General features: G+C 38.0%; 1 protein-coding gene across 1 annotated transcript in view; it reads right to left on the bottom strand.

The window, feature by feature from the left end:
* LOC120224782 (extracellular matrix protein FRAS1) overlaps positions 1-21,167 on the bottom strand; it is a 415,754-nt gene that overhangs the window by 249,598 nt on the left and 144,989 nt on the right. Inside the window, exons 3-4 of the mRNA XM_039223043.1 lie at positions 7,979-8,086; positions 141-233 (exon numbers count right to left, since the gene is read on the bottom strand). Of these exons, the coding sequence (XP_039078974.1) occupies positions 141-233; positions 7,979-8,086 (201 nt within the window). The remainder of the gene's footprint in view (positions 1-140; positions 234-7,978; positions 8,087-21,167) is intronic.

The raw sequence follows: 21,167 nt of genomic DNA, 5'->3' as shown, positions 1-21,167 counted from the left end.
AAAGTCAAATGAGCCTCAGGTCCTCCACACCCCAGGCAAAGAAAAAAAAAACCTCTCTTGTCAACACAAGTTGAGCATTCAGCTTTCCCTTGTCAATGATCTACAAGCATAGAATCAACCATAGGTCAGAAAACACTTACCGCATAGATTTTCTTTTCATGATGGCAAAATCCGGGAGTCCTCGACACACACTCAGGGCAGCACTGGTTGGCAGCTATTTGAAGCACTTCTCCCTGAGCATTTTAAAACAGCTCAGTGTAAAACAGCAGCAGGAAACACACTCACAGTGGCTCATCAGACCCCAAGTCATCTCAGATACACTAAATTTCAGGAGTTTCCACGGGTAACAACAGATGGGATAAATCAAATAAACTGACAAAAAGGATTCTCTCTGTCAAGATGAGCTCTCAAAGTTAAAATGAACCCCCCCTGTGAAAGCAATTTCCTTGAAAATTGTCTACACCTTTTCACATGTAATGAAGTAGAGAATTTTATTCACTGGAAATGCTCCATCTGAGGGTCACACAGGAAAAGAAGATAGAATAAGAGAAGAGCTGTATCTCACTGAAAACTTTGTTTCCCTCAGCTGAGAAGAGAAGACTTGGGGGGCTGGGGGGGCACAGAACTAGCAGGTCTTCTAGCTACCTGCAAAGACCTGATGCAGCCAGCGGGAGCTGGGGAGGGGGCTGAAGTTCTGATGTTCACTTTTACTGACCAGAGTTGCAAGGCACATGGGGCAGGGGACTGACAAAGCTGGGAGAGGAAACAGCATTGTTGTGAAGGTATCACGTGTACTGTGGAGAGCCGGCTAGAATTCCAATAAAGATCTACATTGTTTGTCAGGGCTACTGTAATTCCAACAGTGTTTCCTATCAAGATGTGATACTATCAAGGGAACGGGCTACCACGTGATACCCCAGGATTTATTGGGAAGTTGTCAAGTTAACTAACCATCCATTTGCCACTGTGAAGACTCCATGTATGCAAGCGTTATTAAAACTGTGGAGCAAAGAGCGTATGTTTGTCTTTGGGGCCCAGTGATCCTCTTCTAAGTGCTTCTCCACTTAGATAGCTTAGTGTTTCCACAAGTCTTAAAGATGTGACAGACCGGGCAATGAATGATTTTGACCAAAACTGGTGAGAGCCTGCACTAGCCAGGGAATCACAGCTTGTCCACAGAATAAAAGTCTACAAAGAATTCATCCAGTAGAATGAAAAAAATATATGCATGTGTGTGCGTGTATTAATGTTTCTTTGATACTTGAGGCTGCTTCCATTTAAAGAAATGTACCTACAAGAAAATTCTAATTTTATGTAACTACATCCACAAGAGTGGTTGAGAAATGGGACTAAGATTTTACCACTGTTAGTCCACTAAACAGATAAATACAATTTTACCTAGCAACAGTGATCACCAAATTCTTCCTATTTGCTTGACAAAAGATAAAGTATACAATATGGGATTTTATAAAATTGTTCATACTATGCAACATTAATGACTTTTCAAAAGAGTGCTCTCTGAACCCAAGAGGAAACTACACTTGTCTGATTTTCACAGTAAACTGTAGAAACCATATTAGCCTAATTTGCATTAAGAATTTCACACAGATAGAAAATAAGGTAATCCAACTGTTGTTTATATTCTAACATGGAAGCAGAGCAAGAGAGAAAGGTGGATAAAATCAAGGAGCATGGGGAACATGGGAAGTGACTGTATGGGCAAGAGACATCAATGAAAATTGCTAGGGTTGCTGGGCAAGATTACTTGCCTAGGATCTACAAAAATCAACCAACAATAATTATGATGATCATTTGGTAATTATAGCTAACACTTAACTGAGTACTTAGAATAGCCAGGTACTTTTCTAAGCATATACATATACATATATGTGTGTATGTGTATATATGTATTATGTTTATGTATATGTATATACACAATATATAATTCTCACAACTTAATTAGGTAAATACTATTATTAGCTTCGTTGAGGTTTGCAGCCAAAACCCCACCATGTAATATGATGTTCCTTTGCATGGTATTGTCCTCCTGTATACATAATATATTCAGAAATCCTGAAGAGAGGATTGGTCCTCACAGGACTGGGTTAAATAATTAAGGTTCTAAGTACCTCTGTTCTCTTTTTTCTCAGTCTCTCTATGTCTCTGTCTTTCTCCCTATTCCTGGTTAGCTAGCTCTCTAGCTAGCTATTCTAGATAGAGAACTGGATATAGAATCTATTATGTATGGATAGGATGAGTAGATAGTTGATAGATAGATGATAGATAGATAGATAGATAGATAGATGGAAAAAGAAGATGTATCAAAATTTCCATTGACAATAGATTATTTCCAGTCAGTCCATGAGTAAAACAAATTGTAAAAGGACTTTTAAACATTTTAAAAAGATGACAGTAACAAATAACTTAGGGTACAATGGTGATTCATTAACCTCTGCCATGAACTAATGTAAGTATACCATAGCAGATTTGAATTAACAACACATGCTGCTGAGAAACACAAAGGAAAACTTAAATCAACATGGTAGAGTAGAAATTATATTAGGTCATGAGTCAGGGACTAAGGTTTTGTCATGGCTGGGCAACTTGCTAGCTCTGTGTCTTTGAGCAAGTGACTAAATCCCTAAAAGTCTGTTTCTTTGTGTATAAAATGAGAAAGTCTAACTAACTGAATTCCAAAGGCCTCTTGTAGTTCTATTTCATTACTTAAAATAAAGAACCCAAGTGCTCTATGATATACTCACATGATCTTGGAGTTGGAAATTTCTTATGGTTGGATCATCTGGTCCAACCCTCTCATTTTACACATAAGAAACTCCTTAGAGCTCACAATCTTCAATTATGTCATTCTTTTTATTATTATCACTCATCAACTTTCTGATCACTCCTTCATACTCACTCACTAAAGATTTGGCACCTAGGTCTCAGTTTCTTTTCTACACTATGTCTAGATATAATTCTGGGCAACTTCAATGTCCGTGAAAGTGACATTCTATCCTTTCATGGACATTCTTTTTTTTCTTTAATGTTTTATTTATTTCTGTGAGAGAGAGAGAGAGAGAGAGACAGCATGAACAGGGGAGGGTCAGAGAGAGAGGGAGATACAGAATCTGAAATAGGCTCCAGGCTCTGAGCTGGCAGTCAGCATAGAACCCGACGCAGGGCTTGAACCCATGAACCGTGAGATCATGACCTGAGCCAAAGTCGGACGCTTAACCGACTGAGTCACCCAGGCGCCCCCTTTCATGGACATTCTTAACCACTTCAATTCAAATAGCCTTCCCCTCCACTTCACTTGAGTCCCCCCATAGTCATGGTTGACCTTGGGACCTATCTACACTCTAAATTATTCTATACCACAAACCTTCAACTCTCTAAAATGAACTTTCTGGACATTAGCTCTCTCTCACCCTCACTCCCACTCATCTCCTGTCCTTCAGCAGAATGACACTTTTTCCTTCAAAGTCATTCATCTCCCAGCTGGCCTCATTTTCCTATTCGTTAGCCTCAATGCCCAATACTTACTGTATATTCATTCTTTCTCTCCATTAATATGCAAAATCCTAATCAAGGATCTATTCCACAATTTGCCATTTCTTCTCTTACACCTGGCTAGTAAATTTTGCTGAGAAAATTATACCATTGTGCAGCTTGGTACCCTCACAGGTTCCTGGCGTCCTGTTCCCATGGGCCCTTAACCCCACCCACACATGCTTTACCTCAACCTTGGTCAGTCCCTTTCTCCCCTCAGTGACAGCTCCTAACATCCACTCTCTTTCTGGTCCCAACGAAACCTCAAAATCCTCACAAAGTAAGATTAGATATGAACTATTTCAGTATCCTGTCTGTTTTCTTACTTACAAATCTAACTATATCTGTATCTATCCATGGCTCTTTCTTTCTACTTTTAGAGAATGAGGCTGTCCTCCCCACCCCAAGCTCTGGATCCCACAAATTCTGCTTCCTAAAAACCACTCCTCCTAATTCATTCATTCTGTCTGTCCTCTCTACCCCACCTACCATATCTTCAGCTTCTCTCTCCCTTCTAGGTCACCATCCTTTTTCTTCCTAGCATGGTCATGTCTCTCTCATGCTAATATCCAAAATGAAAACAAAAACAAAACCCTCTCCCTTCTCTTGTTTGATCATTCTGCAAGTATTGACTAAGCATCGTACACTGTGATGTTTGAAGGGCTGCAATAGTGAAGAAGACATGATTTTTGCTCTCAAGAAGTTAAGAGTCTGGAGGAGGAAGCAGATAAATAAATAAGCATTTGCAGTCTAAGAGCTATAATAAAAGCAGCACACAGGAGGGCTCAACAGTTGGGGAGGGGAGGTTCAAAGAAACTTCACAAATGACTGGCGTCTCCCTAATGCCCCATTTCTCTCCTTCTAGTCTCAGCAAAGCTCCCTGCAAGAGCAGCCTTTACTTGGTTTCCTTTCCCCACTTTCTATTCACTCCTCAAACTTCTGTGATACAGCTTCCTCTCCCACCACTCCACTGACACCACCTTCAGGGAGGCCTGTGATCAACACTGTTGATCTAAACTCCTTCTGGAAACTCTCTACTCTCCTGGCTATCATCATACAGATCTCTTCTCTGGCCACTTCTTACCTCTTACCTCTCTGACCATGTCTCTTTAATCTCCCTAAGATCCCTCTCTTATGTTTACCTCCTTGTAAATGACTGTGTTCCCCCAAGTACACCCTTCCTTGATCTCATACTCTTCACAAAATCTCTTCAGATGAGCTCATTAATTCTAAAGGCTTACACTACTGACTATATGCTAATAATACTCACACAATATTTCCAACCTTGCCTTCTCCTCTGAGCTTTAGCCTTATATATGTACTGCCTTCTTGACATGCCCACCTGACTCCTCCATGGACACTTCAAACTCAACATTCCTTAAAGTAAAATCATCATTTCCTCCCAAACAGAATGAATCCATCCTTATTATCCTATTTTTCAATATCAGTCGATGGTTCAGCTAACAAATGATCAAACCATAAATATGGGAGTCATCTCTCCTTTTCCTTTCCCTCACCATCCTAACTTCATTTAGTTCTGCCTAGTTATCCCCTAAATGTTCTTTAACCTGCCCTTTTCTCTTAAGCCCTACACTACCGGTGCTCTGATTTAGGTGCTCATCCCCTCATCTAGATTATTCTCATGGCCTCTGAATTGATCCCCTCATTTCCAATTATCTTAGAAAAAACAAAAAGATCTTTCTTAAAAGAAAAGCTGGACATTATGCCTACATTAGTATTCTATTATCTTAAAAACAGAATCCCAAGCTCCATAGTACAGCATAGTTCAAGGCTTTCCATAATCTTGAACTTACCAACTCTCTAGCCTCATCTCTCATTCATTCATTCAATTGGTCAAAAAATATTTATTGAGTGCCTACCATGTGTCAGGTGCTATTGTAGGTTCTGAGAATATACAGTGAATAAAAGAGATAGTAAACAAGAAATAGCAGTAAAATATATAGTATGTCAGATATTAGTGCCAAGAAGAAAAATAAAGCATGGAGGAGGAATAGGAAATGTGTGGAAGTGTGGATTTGCAATTTTTTTTCAAGTTTTATTTATTTATTTTAAGAGAGAGGAGAGAGTGGGGATGGAAGAGGAGGAAAGAAAATCCCAAGCAGGCTCCATGCTGTCAATGCAGAGCCCAATGAGGCACTCAAGCTCACAAACCAAGAGATTATGACCTGAGCTGAAATCAAGAGTTGGATGCTTAACTGACTGAGCCACCCAGGTGCCCTGAGATTTGAAATTTTAAATAGAATGGCATCAGTGCAAGACTTAAAGGAGGCAAAGGATCAAGTCATATATATATATATATATTTGTTATATATTTTTTTTTTTGTTTATATATATATATATCCAAAGAAAAAGCAATTTTAGCAGGAAAATCAGAGTGCAAAGGCCCTAATGGCAGAAGTGTGCCTGGCATATCCAGGAACACCAAGCAGGCTTGGTGTATGAAGCAGGGAAAGAACACTAGATTAATGACAAGGGTACAGTAGTCACACAGGGCATTGTAAGCAGTTAGTCTAAGTGAGAAGAGAAGCCATTGGAAGTCATTGGAGGAGTTTAAGGAGAGAACCAACATGATCTGGCTTAAATTTTAATAGGATAACCCTGGCTGCTAGATCAAGATCACAGTGAAGAAGCAAGTATAGAAACAGTAAAACTAGTTAAGAGGCTACAGTGAGAATACAGACAAAAAATGTTAATAGGTAGAACCAGAGTTAAGAGCAGAGAAATTGCATTTGGAACCTATGGTTTTATGAAGGAAAAGGTAGGGGGTTGCCAATGCACTAAATTTGAAATGTGGGGGGTGGGGAGGTCAAGGATGAAGCTAAGTATCCTTGCCTGAGCAACTGGGAGAAGTAAGTTGACATTTACTGAGATGAGAAAAATTAGAAAAGCAAATCTGGAAGGGACAGCATCATGTTTGGTACAGAACAGAGGTCAGAAACTTTTTTCTGTAAAGCGCCAGATAATAAATATTTTAGCCTTTGAGGGCCACATCTGGTCTACATCACAACTACACAACTTTGTCCATGTGCTGTAAAAGCAGCCATAGATAACACATAAACAAATGAGTATGCCTGTGTTTCAATAAAAGTATATTTATGGACATTAAAATTTAAGTTCATGTAATTTTTATATCATGAAATATTCTGTTTATCTTTTTCCAACCTTTTAAAAATGTAAAAAGTGTTCTTTGGTTATAGGTCATATAAAAACAAGTGGCAGGCCAGATTTTGTCTGCTGACCCCTGTTCAGAACACATTTAATTTGCAGCAATATAATCAACATCTTCCAACATTTCATTCAAGGCTTCTTACAGGATACCACAGTTATTCACATGCAGTGGAAGAGGCCATGTCTTCATGGCCCTTATATAGCCAGCTCAGATTCTGAGATTCTAAGGATCTTTTAGGAATATTTGCTCCATAAAATAGAAAGCCCCACATTTAAAACAAAAGATTATCAAATTTACTAACACTGGATGTACACCCAGCTTCTCAGAAATAAACCCATGAAGAAATTGAGGACTGCACTGAAAGGTGAAGAGAACCTTCCCTCCAATGTTAGAAACGAATGGAAACATATTAGCGCTAGATGGCATAAAGTTCCTTATTATGGGAGGAGGAAGAGAATGAGAAAAATAAACTGTACCTGTGAAATTGACAGAATGCTTGTTAAAGAAAATAATTTAGTCTTCTCCACAAAGTTTCAAATGTTCAAATTTGAAGCTTAAGCTTTTTTTTTTAATAGATTCACTTTAAAAAGAAAAGAGTCAGCACCTGGAAAAAATATTCTAACAGAATAGATGTGTAGTCAGAAAAAAACCCTGAAAATTTTTAACAAAGGGGAAAGGAGGAAATATCTCTCACATACTTGGTCAACCAGGAGATTTCTCAAGTCAAAGCCTCTCCTATGCTCCTAGAGAGCTCAATGGCAGCACAACAAATGTCAGTGGCAGAACAAATAATTCTGGAAAATCATCTTCAAGAAGTCAATGTTGACTTTCAGTCCATCCAATGACTTGTAAATGTTGTGGTGATTATCAATAGCTTTGGCATCTGCCAGCCCCAGGGAAATCTCTGGGCAGCAGATTATTAACTACATAATCATGGTTGGGTTGCTCGAAATCTCCAGGCTTCATTTTCTCACCTGGAAAGTGGGGATAAAGATACCTGTCCAACATGATATTAAATAGGATAATGTTTGTACGCCTTTCACTGTGCATGTGGTCCAGAATAAATTCTCAATAAACAGAAATTAAGATATTCTTAGATGTAAAATTCTCTTCTGCATGTCATAAGGCTTCCAGTTAGAGATTGGGACAGATGTCGGAGCCAAATGACTGAAAAGATGCAAAAACCCTAACCTTCTCTGACTTCACCGATACATTTAGGAAACAATTAGGATGCCATACCTTTTCAAAGGCACACTGAGGGTTTCTGCAAACAGCAGGTTTGCAGATAACGATGTTGCCATGGCAACGGCAGTTCTGGCATGAATCAGGCTTCCAAGTTGTGGCATCCTGCAACAAAGCAAAAGCTCGGAGTTAAAACCTGATCAGAGAAGGTATGAGCACAGAGAAGCAGCACCATCAACAGCTCCACAGCCTAAACAATTAAAGGCAACGGAAAGTCACAGGCACACACAGTGCTTGCTGGGCACCGATTAAACCCCAAGAGGCAATAAAAGCAGGATAATCCATTTCACCACAGTCAGCCCACGTAGCCAAAAACAAGGGCATGCGGCAGAGAGCTGTCGATATCCAGAGTAAAAAACATCGATTGGTCTGAAACCTCAGGAGGACAAGCTGCTCCCTGACTTGAAGTTTCTCTCTTTGCTGTTAACTAACAGAAGCCATCGGAGCATGTTTAAAGGAAAATGACACTGGGACTAGCAGTAACCAGCATCCTAAAAGCTGCATTTGCCAGTAGATCATATCAGCACCTTAGACTTCAGTTTCTAGCTCTTGCTTACTGCATATTCTAATACTCACAGCACAAGGACTTGGGAGAGTAGGTCAATATTTTTTTTTTTAATATTTTTATTTTATTTCTAGGAGAGAGAGAAAGGCAGCGTGAGCAGGGGAGGGTCAGAGAGAGAGGGAGACACAGACTCTGAAATAGGCTCCAGGCTCTGAGCTGGCAGTCAGCACAGAGCCCGACGCGGGGCTCGAACCCACGAACCGCGAGATCATGACCTAAGCAAAAGTCGGACACTTAACCGACTAAGCCACCCAGGCGCCCCAAAGGTCAATATTTTTAAAGCAGATCAATCAACATATAGCTATTATATGCCCAGCTGTACACTGAACATATTGGGGTACAAATGAACCATGCATATGAGCACAATCCATAAGATTCTCACAAATTATTATGGGTTATGAACATGAGGGTCTTTGACTTGAACTGGGATGAGCTGGGACTTCCCCACAAAAAAGCAGAGACCAAGTGGGATATTAATGTTACATGTTAACGTTACATGTCAACTTAGCCAGGCTATGGTGCCTGGTGTTTGGTCAGATACCGCCTACATGTGCTGTGAAGATATTCTGTATTTAACATTTACAATCAGTTCATTAAGTAAAGGAGATTACATTCTAAGCCTCGTCCAATCAGTTGAAGGTCTTCAGAGCAAAAACTGATGTTTCTTGGACAGGAAAGACTTCAGCCTCAACACTAAAAACATGGAAATTCTCCCTGAGTTTCCAGGCTACCATCCTACCCTATGAATTTCAAAATTTTAGACTCGTGACTGCAACTTCAACTCTTGCCTTAATTTCTAGGCTGCTGGCCTGCCCTACAGATTTTGGACTTCCCAGCCCCTATATATGTATGTATGTATATGTGTGTGTGTGTGCGTGTGTGTGTGTGTATACATATAAATATGTATACATATTTATACATATAAATACATCTCAAAAAAATAAATTTATATATATATATATATAAAGATACACATATGTCTCCTTTCTGTTCTGTTTCTCTGGAAGACCATGTCCAACATACAAACACTAGTACATATTTACATGGATGTGCACAACATTCCCAAGCACAAATGATGTCATTCTTGCAGACTGGGAAATGGTAAATATATAACGTCTCAGGGAATGTGCTTCAAATCCAAAGTCATTTAAGAAACGCAAGATATATCTGAGGTAAGATGACATTCCCAGTGGCTAATTCACAAAAACTCTGAGCCAAAGCAAATGGGTACTAGAACCTGATTTGGAAAACCACTGAATTTCTTTCTTTTTTTCTTTTATTGTTATAGCACATTCCTCTGAAATTGGCAACTACAGTCTCTTCTTAGGCGAAAGAGCAATGACAAGTAGGTGAGGAAACAACAGATTTCATTCCAAAGCATGAGGTAATATATATTCCTTGCTGATTTTAAGAACATAGTATCAGTTTCAAGATACAGATTAAATAAAAATGACAACTTCATGACGCTAATGGCTACCATTTATTCACTGTTATGCTACTTATGCATGTCTTTTGGAGCAAGAAACACTGATAGAGGAGGCATTTGTGGTATTGGGAGAGGGTGGCTTCATTTGCTTTTCTGACCTCTGCCATCATTCTAGAGGGCTGGGCCCAGCAGAGAGGGAAGTAGTGCATACTTCTCTGCAAAGCGCTGACATGTGTGACAACTCTGTAGTGCTGGCACTATTATTAGGACTATTCCCACTTTACAGATGTGGAAACAAGATGCTAGAGATTGAGTAATTTGCTCGAGTTTGCAAAACTCTAAGAGATCTAAATACTCAGGGTTAGGAGCCAAGCTGCTTGGGCTTGAATTCTGGTGTCACCATTCGGAATAGTGAGTCTGTTATTGGGGCACCTGGGTGACTCAGTTGGTTAAGTGGCCGACTCTTGATCTCAGCTCAGGTCAATATCTCACAGTTTGTGAGTCCGATCCCCATATTGGGCTTTGTGCTGATGGCGTGGAGCTTGCTTGGGGTTCTCTCTCTCTCTCTGTCCCTCCCCTCTAACTCTCTCTGTCTCTCTCTCTCTCAAAATAAATAAATATACATTAAAAAACAAAAAAACAAAAAGAACAGTGAGTCTGTTATCATGGTGTCTGTGCCTTGGGTTTTTTATCTGTAGAGTAGTACTTAATTCACAGGGTTGTTGAAAGGATCAAATGAGATGATGTATTTAAAGAGATCTGAACAGTGCCTAGAACTTACTAAGGGCCCATTAAATGTAATTTATTTTTAATCCAAATGCTTTCTAAGATGTCACAGTCATTTAGCAAACATCTCCTAAACATTTCCTTTTCTCAGAGTGAAAGCAGTCCCGTAAGTACCTGACTTTCCCATCTTCCCACGCCACCACACACAGGTAAAGCAGAGTGAAATTATTATTTAATTAGGACCCTAGGCCAGAAAGGATTTAAGACATTGCAGGAGAAGGGAAGGATGAATCCACACATTGATTTCCAAGAATACTTAGGAAATCAGAAAAGTCTCTGTGTCACTGAGCTGACATAACCAGGAATGCATGTCTTCCTTTCATGCAGACATGGGATGGCCTTACCTCCTCCATGTACTCCCTTCCACTCAGTACGGCTCTAAGGCATAGTCATCTTCAGTCTCTCCAGGCCTGGCATTCTTACACTAGGGGTCAACTTCTCTGCATGTCAATTATCGTCTCAGAGATCCCAGACCCCGAAACAGTCGATTATACTTGTTAGCAGCTCTCAGTCACTGCACTTGGCTTACTGAACTTTAAACAGGATCTTCTAAATACATGGAATCATATTTTACTTTCACTCATAGAAACATAATTTTTCCTTATGTTAATTCAAAGTTAAATTTTGCCGGGACCAAGAGGCCTTCCTGAATTTGTTTACGAATCTGTCTTCCCATCAGACAATGACTCTTTAAAGAAGGAGATCTCGTTTTATTCCTCTGTATATCCCATTCACCAAGCACGGTTCCTGAGTGCTGGATGAATTAGTTAATGAACAACCCTGAGTACTTGCTAAGCCTCAAGAACATATCTATCCCTGCAAATTGAGATATCCCAGTTAGGATGCAAGATCTTGATAAAATAATGTTTAAGTGACAGCACTACAAAATCCCCATACTGTTTAAGGCTATTACTTCATTGGTATCAAACTATGTTCTTCATCTGGCCATCGGACTTATCAAAAATTCCTTATATTGATGTCCTCATAGAGTAAGTAATTTATGGCTAATTTTAAATAAAATGGGCCCTTTACCAAGCTATATATTTTTCAGGTCTAAAACTTTACGAATCAATTTCCATGGTTCCATAAAATTGCTTTATGAAGGTAGGGATACGAGAGTTCCTCAATAGCTAAAACTCTGGATAAAGCCATAAAGTCCAAACAAATAACATTGTAAAGTAAGTTTTACAGATCTTCTGTGTTACTATTCCAATTGTGTTCTTTATAATCCTTTCTTCCAATATAACACACTCTGCAAAAGAAGTCTTAAAATAGTTTTTCCCTAGAATATCGATTAAAGGATTAGATTACAACAAACCTAAAAAGCAATCAAAATATGATCTGTTAATACAGCTTATAATATCTTTAATAATATATGAATCAAATGTTCTTGTAGATAATATAGTGCCTCATCTCCAAATATCTTAAAGTGACAGCCAGATAATTCAAGGGAAAAAAATTTTATTTCACTTGGTTAAATTTATTGAACATTTGATTCATGCTAAAAATATACAATGAATGTACCCCTCATCAGTACTCAAATTTCTGGGGGGAAATTATTTACAGTATTCTGTAAGAGCAGTTATATCAACTGTCAACATAAATTTTCTTCAATTTGAATGATATAATAATCCTACTTTAATTATTAATTCATCTCATTTTAAATTCCCTTGGTTTCTTAGACCAAAGATGAGAAAAAAGACATACAGCTCACCCACAGATGTGCTTTCAAGTTACAAAATAATATGTGGAATATAATGCCATTTTTATAATAAAAATATACTTAATGTGCATGGAAACAAAGTACAGAATTATATAAACCAGTAGGTGAAGGGTGGTCATCCCTGGATTTGGATTGTAGGTAACTTTTGGGGTTTTTTTTCCCTTTATCCTTACCTACAGTTTCTATTTTTTCAACAATAAAAATATATAACTTATATGATTTTTCTTTAGCACACTAAAATTTTCTAGAAAAGCTTGACCAATAGGCATTTATATTTCCCATTTATTCAATGAAATATATTTCTCTAAATAAAATATTTTCACAAAAATGTCAGCTTCTCAAAGCCATCTTTAGGTAATGCAGCGCTGGGATATAGAGCTGATGAGAAACTCCCAGGTGGGGCGACACGGACCAGGACCCTGGCTTCCCTGGGTGGTGGGATAGTTGTGGGCAGCTTGGGCATTGGGTCCCTGTACACTAGTATTCTGCAAGATGGTGCAACACTCTCCCTGTTCTAAGTTTCTTTTCCTAATTCTGATGAATCTTCTTGGCATCAAGAATTACTGATTTTTCTGTCCTTTCGGTAAGCCCTTGGGGGACCCAAAGCTTCCTTGAGTCAAATGGGAGGACCTAGCTGGAGACTGCATGGTGAGGGTGCAAGTTTGGGGATGACAAGTGAGAGCTGTTGGAATCATCTTGGAGGAAGTGGGTGCGAAAGTCTCTCCAAACACCTTCTGGGGAGCATAGCATGGAACTTGGAGCAAACCAGGTTCCACAGTGGGGATCCTGAATGTAGATGGCTTCAGGATAGCATTGTCATAACTTGATGGCACCTGGTCATGCTTTTCTCCTGCTTAAAAAGTTCCAAGTGTTACCTTATTTCTCTCTCTGATTTCATTTTCTACCTTCTCTCTGAAACCTTTTTTACCTGTCTCTAGCTATACTGGTTTTCTTGGCTATTCCTGGAACTACCAAGTATGTACCCGGCTCAAGGCCTCAGAACGTGCCACTCCCTGTGTTTGGCAGAGGAATCTGTCTTTCCCCCCAAACATCACCATGGCTTATTCCTCCATTTCATTCAAGTGGCTGCTCAAATACTACAGATAGTATTTCGCATCTATTTATTCCTTTACTTGGTTTTCTTACTAGTAGTCACCACGTAACGTTTTATTATACCGTTGTTTACTAATGGTCTTTCACTTTCTCACTAGAAATTAACCCTAAAAGAGCAGTTTGTTCACTTCTGTGTCCTTAATGTCTAGAACAATATCCACACATAGTAGGTGAAACTTACATGATCTTTTAGAGTCACCTTTAAAATATAAGGTAGAAGAAGAACAACAACAACAAAAATGTATTTCTTTTTCTGCCAACCATAGGTAAATAGGATCTGGGCTTTGGCATTGAACTGGCATGTGGGAAGTGGAGTTAAATCAAACTACCTACCACATTTGTAACAGTGAGCCATTTATCTAAACTTCTTGAGTTATTCCCAAACCTTCTTGCATTCAGTAAGCTTTTTAAAAATTAATTGTGTTCCCTATTTGCCCTTCAAAGCAACAGAAGGCCACAATATTTAACTGGATCTCATATCTTCATTTCTGGAGGTTTATTTTTCAGACAAGTCTGGTTTTCAGAAAAGATAATCCATAAAAACGGGTTCTTTGACCCAGCTCCAGTTCAGGCACAAAAATAATGTTCTTGTTTGTCAAGGAACCATAAAGAAACGAATCAATAACTTTCATAAGGTTATTTTAGAGTTCAATTCTTTTCCCCAAGTGCCCTTCCTCAGACAGCTTAGATAAACAATACCTTTTTCATTCAGACTCATTTTAAAGTTCATGTAAAGCTCCTCATCCAGCCTCAAATAAAAAGGAGCAGAAGACACATATTGTTAAGAAAAGTTAAGAGTCCTGGGGCGCCTGGGTGGCTTAGTCGGTTAAGCGTCCGACTTTCGCTTAGGTCATGATCTCGCGGTTCGTGGGTTCGAGCCCCGCTTCTGGTTCTGTGCTGACTGCCTGCTCTGAGCCTGGATCCTGTTTCAGTCTGTGACTCCCTCTCTCTCTGACCCTCCCCTGCTCACGCTGTCTCTCTCTCTCTCTCTCCTAGAAATAAAAAAAAATAAAATAAAATAAAAAAAGAAAAGTTAAGAGTCCTAATCTTTACATTAAATTCTGTCCTTTCAGGAGAAGCAAATGCCAAATGAGAGAGAAAATGGCAGACCACTTCCTGTTTGAGACCTATGTCAAAAGCTTGCCCCATATAAGGCCCCCTTATGGAGTTTCTTGTTTCCCACACCAAAGACCTAAGTAGTTACCCATTACTGCATCCTGAAGACACTAGCTTGTACCTGATCTCTTTCTCCAGCTGTCTTAAAACGATAAACCCAAAGGCGCCAGCTATAAGAATATCAGTTTGGATACAGACGCAACAGCAAGAATCCCAGATTAAAAGACAGCTGCTACACATAACGGAAAATGTCTTTGTTCAACTGGCTGACAAGAGTCGCTGAACAGCATGGCAAGTTAACATCAAGTTCTTGGACATACGTTTCCTTAGGGTAGTGTGGGAGCACAGCAACTGCAGCGGAAGGAAAAGGAAGATGTTCCCGCCATGTGCCATGGTTCCTCCCGGCAACTTGTGAACAACGTATCACTACCTTATTTTATAAATGAGGGACGAGGGTGTGGAAAGACTGAAGGAATTGTCCAGAGCACTCTAGTCATGAATAGATCTGGATTCAAACCCATCCTTTTCTTCCGTGCTATACTACTGTCATATAATATCAATAACGATAGAATGCCTTCTGTTGTATAGCAGTCTTACTAGTTCAAATCATGCTTGCTTCCACTCTCTCACTCCACGGGCCAAAATGAGGCACAAGAGGGCAGTGCTGCAAATCTTCAGAGGAAAGGACTGTGAGGTTAAATGACTTATCTGCCTAAAATATTCCCTATGCCTACAAAGCATACTCCTACCCCTTTTAATCTAACTTCCACATATCCTCCAGGTCTCCATTGAAATATCACTTCCTACAGGTAAGATAGAACTACAGATAAGACAGAACCCAAAAGAGTGCATAGTAAAGATGAAATAAATTAATATGTGGTTTTTAAAGTTTATTTATTTATTTTGAAAGAGCGGGGGAGGGGTGGAGGGAGGAGAAGAGAGAGAATCCCAAGCAGGCTTTGCATTGTCAGCACAGAACCTGACATGGGGCTTGATCCCATGAACCATGAGATCATGACCTAAGCTGAAATCAAGAGTCAGACACTTAACCCACTGAGCCACCAAGGGGCCTCTAAATTAATATACTTATTAGCACAGTGACTGATACATAAGAAGCACTTAATAAATGTTAGCTATGAGTTTGGTCACCTGTCACAACCTTAACCAGTTGATGATGTTATTTTCTGCTACAGAGGGAGTAGTTGTAACATTTAGAGCTTTAGAAAATCCTCCTGGAATCTCCAGTTTCCAAGATAAGAAGGAGTTAACTTTCCCACAGCTTAAATGTTTACAAAATATTCCACTATAGAATGCTGTGGAAACTACACTCCTAGAAGAGTATACAGAAAGAAAGAAAGAAAGAAAGAAAGAAAGAAAGAAAGAAAGAAAGAAAGAAAGAAAGAAAGAAAAGAATCTCTTCAAAATGTAGAATAAAATTAAATGCCCAGTGAATGTGCTTCATATTCTAAATTCTGAAGCAATAGAAACACAGGTTTAGTTCTGTAACTCTGCTGTTTTTTACACCCAGCTTTCTATTTGTTCTAACACAATCCTGTTACAGTGAAAGGACACCCCATGAGCATCCAATGACAAAATAACCCTCATAAATTTCTAGAGATGTTACCCGCAGCAAACATTCTATAATGAATAAAAAGTCTGCCTCATATTTTTACTTTAAGTAAGTCAGATACTAGGGAGACCCTAGTGTGGCTTAAGCTTGTAATTACATTTTTCCCTCTAACAATTCAGCTCTTACAGACTTCATTTCATATTCCTAAGGCAAATGAAGAAAAATTTAAGCATTCAAAATATTTGCACATGAAATTAAATTACTGCTATACCATTATCTCTCACATTAATATTATTTATTTTCTTATCTTCCTCCCCCACTAGATCATTATCATTAGTTTTATAATTAGTTGTTCATTTGCCTCCATCCCTTCTCAAGAGTAGAGACAATTTCTTTATATATAGGTAGCTTTGTGTTCCCACAGTAACTAAAACATAACAGGCACTTACAATGTGTTTGACTGAGCTAATGGATGGATGGATGGATGCATGCATGCATGCATGCATGGATGAATATTCTCAAATTTGGATAATTACTAGCCAATCTGTGATGTAATTGCTGAAAAGCTAAATATGCAGACAATAGCACTTCACTCCCCATGCTGTCCAATAAAAGTCTTGCTCGTGCAACAGCCATTTTCAACATGCACTGTTTGAAATTCTGCCTTCTAGACTTATGTCTCAGTCAACAGCTTTACTCTGAAAGGGCTTCTCTATTTCTGACTGAATGCCAGGCTCACCTGCCTGACACTATCTTGTTCCAGCATGCCATTACTGCACATATTATTCAAAGTTCTCCTGCATGTCCTCAACCCTTAACTTTTATTCCTGTAGCCAGGCTCTTAGCAGTTGATCTAGTTAAATTGGCCATCCGGTAAACGACTGGGAGCTGTAAGGACACTCACATTCAACCAGGTAAAGCCACATCCTAACACATCTGTTTTCAGACCCGGACAAGGCCCTGAATCAAACACTTCATCATTGGCAACGCAACTTCACTATTTAATGTAAAGCAAGCTTTTAAACAGGGGAATGTGCTGCCCTAAGAGCATTTGAAAAATTGTTTTGAAGACTGCAGGTTGGGGTGCTACTGGCATTTAATGGATAGGGATCATACATTCTAGATTTCATGTCATGCATGACACTCTTGCACAAAGAAAAACTGTCCCATTTCCACATGACATTTGAATGTCCTGCCAAACACTCATGTCAGTGAGAAATCTGTTTATAATTATCTGGTTATTTATCCTAACTCTGTTTTATAAAAAACTTATTGAGTGGTAATAATATACTGAATTATCCATTAACTTAACTATCATGTAACTCAAAGAAAGACTGTACTTTATTTTGTTTAGAACTTTATGAAAATAGCAGAAGACAAAAAAAACACTGTATTGGAAATTTTTTTAAAGCTATGAATATTTTATCAGAGAACCAGTATCCCCAACCACAACTAATTTGAAATTCTAGAACAGAAAAATAAAAACAAATGAGATTAATATTTTTAACTGCATGCTGGACATAACTTAAAAGAATATTGGTTAAAGGAGATAACTCAGTAGAAAATTTCCAAACTGAAGGGCAAAAAAACAAAAAAGTATTAGAAAAGAGCATGGGAGACCTATGGAACAGGCTGCAAGGTTTAATAAATGGGAAAATGAGGAAGAGATGACAGAAAATGGGCAGAAAATTTTTGAAAAAATTAACAGCCAAGAAATTTCCAAAACAAAGAAGACCATTAAGCCATAAATTCAAAAAGTGATAAGACTAGCAAGCTGAATAAATATAAAGAAAATAATACCTAAGCATATTAGAGTAAGATTACTGAAAACTAACAGTAAAGAATAAAATCTCTTTTCCCTCTCTATTCCTCCTCAGACCTCCAGCTCCTAGCAACCACTTTCTATTTTCTCCTAACCGAGTTTGAGTATTTTTTTTACTTTTTAAATTCATTATTTTTTTTAAAGTTTTAAATCTCCACACCCAGCATGAGGCTCAAACTCACAATTCCAAGATCAAGAATTATATGCTCTTCTGAGTGAGCAAGCCAAGTGGCTCTTGACTTTTTTTTAAGATTCCATCGATAATGACATCATCTTGTATTTGTCTTTTTCAGTCTGGCTTATTTCACTTAGCATGATGCCCTCCAAGTTCATCTGTGTCATCACAAATGAAAGGATCTTCCTCATTTTAATGCTGAATAATATTCCTCCGTGTGTGTGTGTGTGTGTGTGTTTCACATTTTTTTATTCATTCGTACACTGACTGTCACTTAAGTTGTTTCCATAGAGAAAAATCTTAAAGCCTCTAGAGGAGTGGAGAATTATCTTCGAAGAATACTAAACTTGATAGACAACTTCTCCACAAAAAAAATGATGGAAGTCAGAAAATGAATCTTTGAAGTGATAAATAAAAACAATCATCAATTTAGAATTCTATACTCAAGAAAAACAGCCTTCAAAAAAATAAGTGTAATAAAAATATTTTAAATTAATAAAGCTTATGAGAATTTGTCACCTGCAGATCCAAGCATTAAAAAGTAAAGAAAGTTCTTCAAGAAAACAGAACATGATTATAGATGGAAACATAGTAATGTAATGTAGGGAGAAACTGAGAGTAATGGAAAGGGCAAATGTGTGGGTAAATCTGAAAATAACTGCACAAAACAAATAATAATATTTTGTGGAATTTAAAATGCATGTAATATAAAGTGGATAACAATAACATGTAAGACTTCAGACAGGTAAACAAATTTAAAGTGTTTCAAGATCCTAGTACTACTTGAGAAGAGATAAATAAAATAACTAATACATGTTGTAATCTCTAGGATTACCACTAAAAGAATTAGTAAAAGCATGTATAACTAAGAAGCTAACAGATGAGGAAATGAATTTTGGATTGATCCAAAAGAAGAAAAGATGAAAAAAAAACACAAAACAGGAGAAAAACAGAAAACAAATAGTAAGATAGTAAATATAAACGTTCAAACATCAGTAATTATGAAAATGAAAATGTTAAAAGATTGTCAGACTGGATAAAAACAGTGAAATGGATCTAATAACATTGAAAGCCATTATTACAAAGAGCCAATTGAACATCTCCAAGATGAACAATGCAATTTGTATATGTATATAAATATATACATATTTGCATACGTTTATAACTCTGCCCCATCCAAAATGGAATTTCAGAGACTAAATCCTTCAACAATTCAAGTCACCAAGAATTTGAGGATCTGTCATTGTGCTAAGCAAGTGGGAATTACAAAAATAAATAAATAAACTGGGTACCAAAGAATATAACCCTGTCTCTTACATATGTACTTGAACTTGAAATACAGTTGATGAAGCAAGACTTGTAAAATAATTAGGGAACAAAGAAAAAGAATAATTGAAGAGAGAACCTGGTATGGAAAAAGAGCACTGGACTAGTAGTAAAACCTGCCTTCAGCAAGCTGGGTACACTAGACAAGTCATTTGCCTCGACCTCAGATTCTTCTCTCATAAATTCAGAGGTTAGGGCACAGTGTCCATAATCTAGAGATGAATTCTGGAGTCCAACATCTGGGGGTTAGAATCTAGCTCCCTGCCTTAATAGTTACAGAACCTTAAACAAGATAATTTCCTGAGTAAGCCTCAGTTTCCTTTTATATGAAAAGCATAAAGATAATAAAACCTACCTAGGAGGAATATTAGGGGGATAAATTAAATAACACGTTTTTGATTCCTCAGCACAGTGCCTGACACTTACAGGGTAGAGCAGAGGCTCCCTGTTCTCTAGCTTCAGATCTTTCTGGTACTCCAGATGAATCTCTGTATGACCTCTCTTTGTCAGAGGGATCTTCACTGTACAATTCTGTGCAGAAGTTATAAAGCAGTTCATTATCTGCTTGATTTTTTTTCTCATGTGTGCATTTCATGACCATGTTCATCAATATACAATCACTCCTGATGTGCAAGTTACAAAGCTTACTTTTCAAAATAAGATACCACATAGATAATACATTTTTTTAAATCACTCAACTTTCCAAACCCCATTTTATAATGTCCATTTTAAAATGTCTTTACACATGTTATATGTCCATACAATACTCATAGCTACTTTTTACTAAGCAACTATTATATACATACTTTGCATATGTGTGTATCTTTATATACATATCTATATATATTACAGGTGTATATATATGCATATGTACACCTAGAGTATACATATTACATACAAATGTGTATGTATTTACATTTGATATTTAATCCTTGCAAAAAATCTAATGAATTACTTAATTATTGCTTCTGTTTTCAAAAAAAAAAAAAGAAACCAAAGCTTTAAAAAAAATTGGTGACTTATCATATAACTGGGAAAGTCAGAATTTGAAGGCAGGACTGTTTAGCATCAAGAAATATGCTCTTTCCAGCTGAAAGATGATAGTTCTGGAGAGAACGGCTCTCGTCAGGTTTGTGTATAACTGATCAACTGACCTGACTTTGGCTGCTGTTACCACCTCCACCCCACCGCACTGCTGCTGGAAAGTATTTCTGCACAGGAGGGAATCTGGGCCCAACAAGGATAGCCAACTCTGCCTCAACAACCTGACTCTAAATATCTTACTCAAGATCTTAAACTTCGAAGGAAACAAAAACAGCTTCTCCTCTGGAAATGTATGAGGAAGCTTTCTATAAAGCCACATGTCACAATTAAGTAATAATGATATGGTAACAAAACTACCAACACTGCTCACATCAACCTTCTTAATCTTGGCAAACAAGAGGAGTACAATAATTACATAGCTGCTGCTCTTTCCATGTCCTGGGTGAGTAGTGGAAATAGTCTTCCAAAGTTCGTAGTCAGAGATGGCAGACAGGTTTTCTCACATATGCCAGCCCTGGGA

The sequence above is a fragment of the Hyaena hyaena genome, unplaced genomic scaffold (assembly GCF_003009895.1).
Source record: "Hyaena hyaena isolate Hyena2069 unplaced genomic scaffold, ASM300989v1 scaffold_1243, whole genome shotgun sequence".
NCBI classification, from domain to species: domain Eukaryota; kingdom Metazoa; phylum Chordata; class Mammalia; order Carnivora; family Hyaenidae; genus Hyaena; species Hyaena hyaena.
Note: the sequence above shows the minus strand (reverse complement) of the source record. Positions and strands in the feature narration are given on the sequence as shown.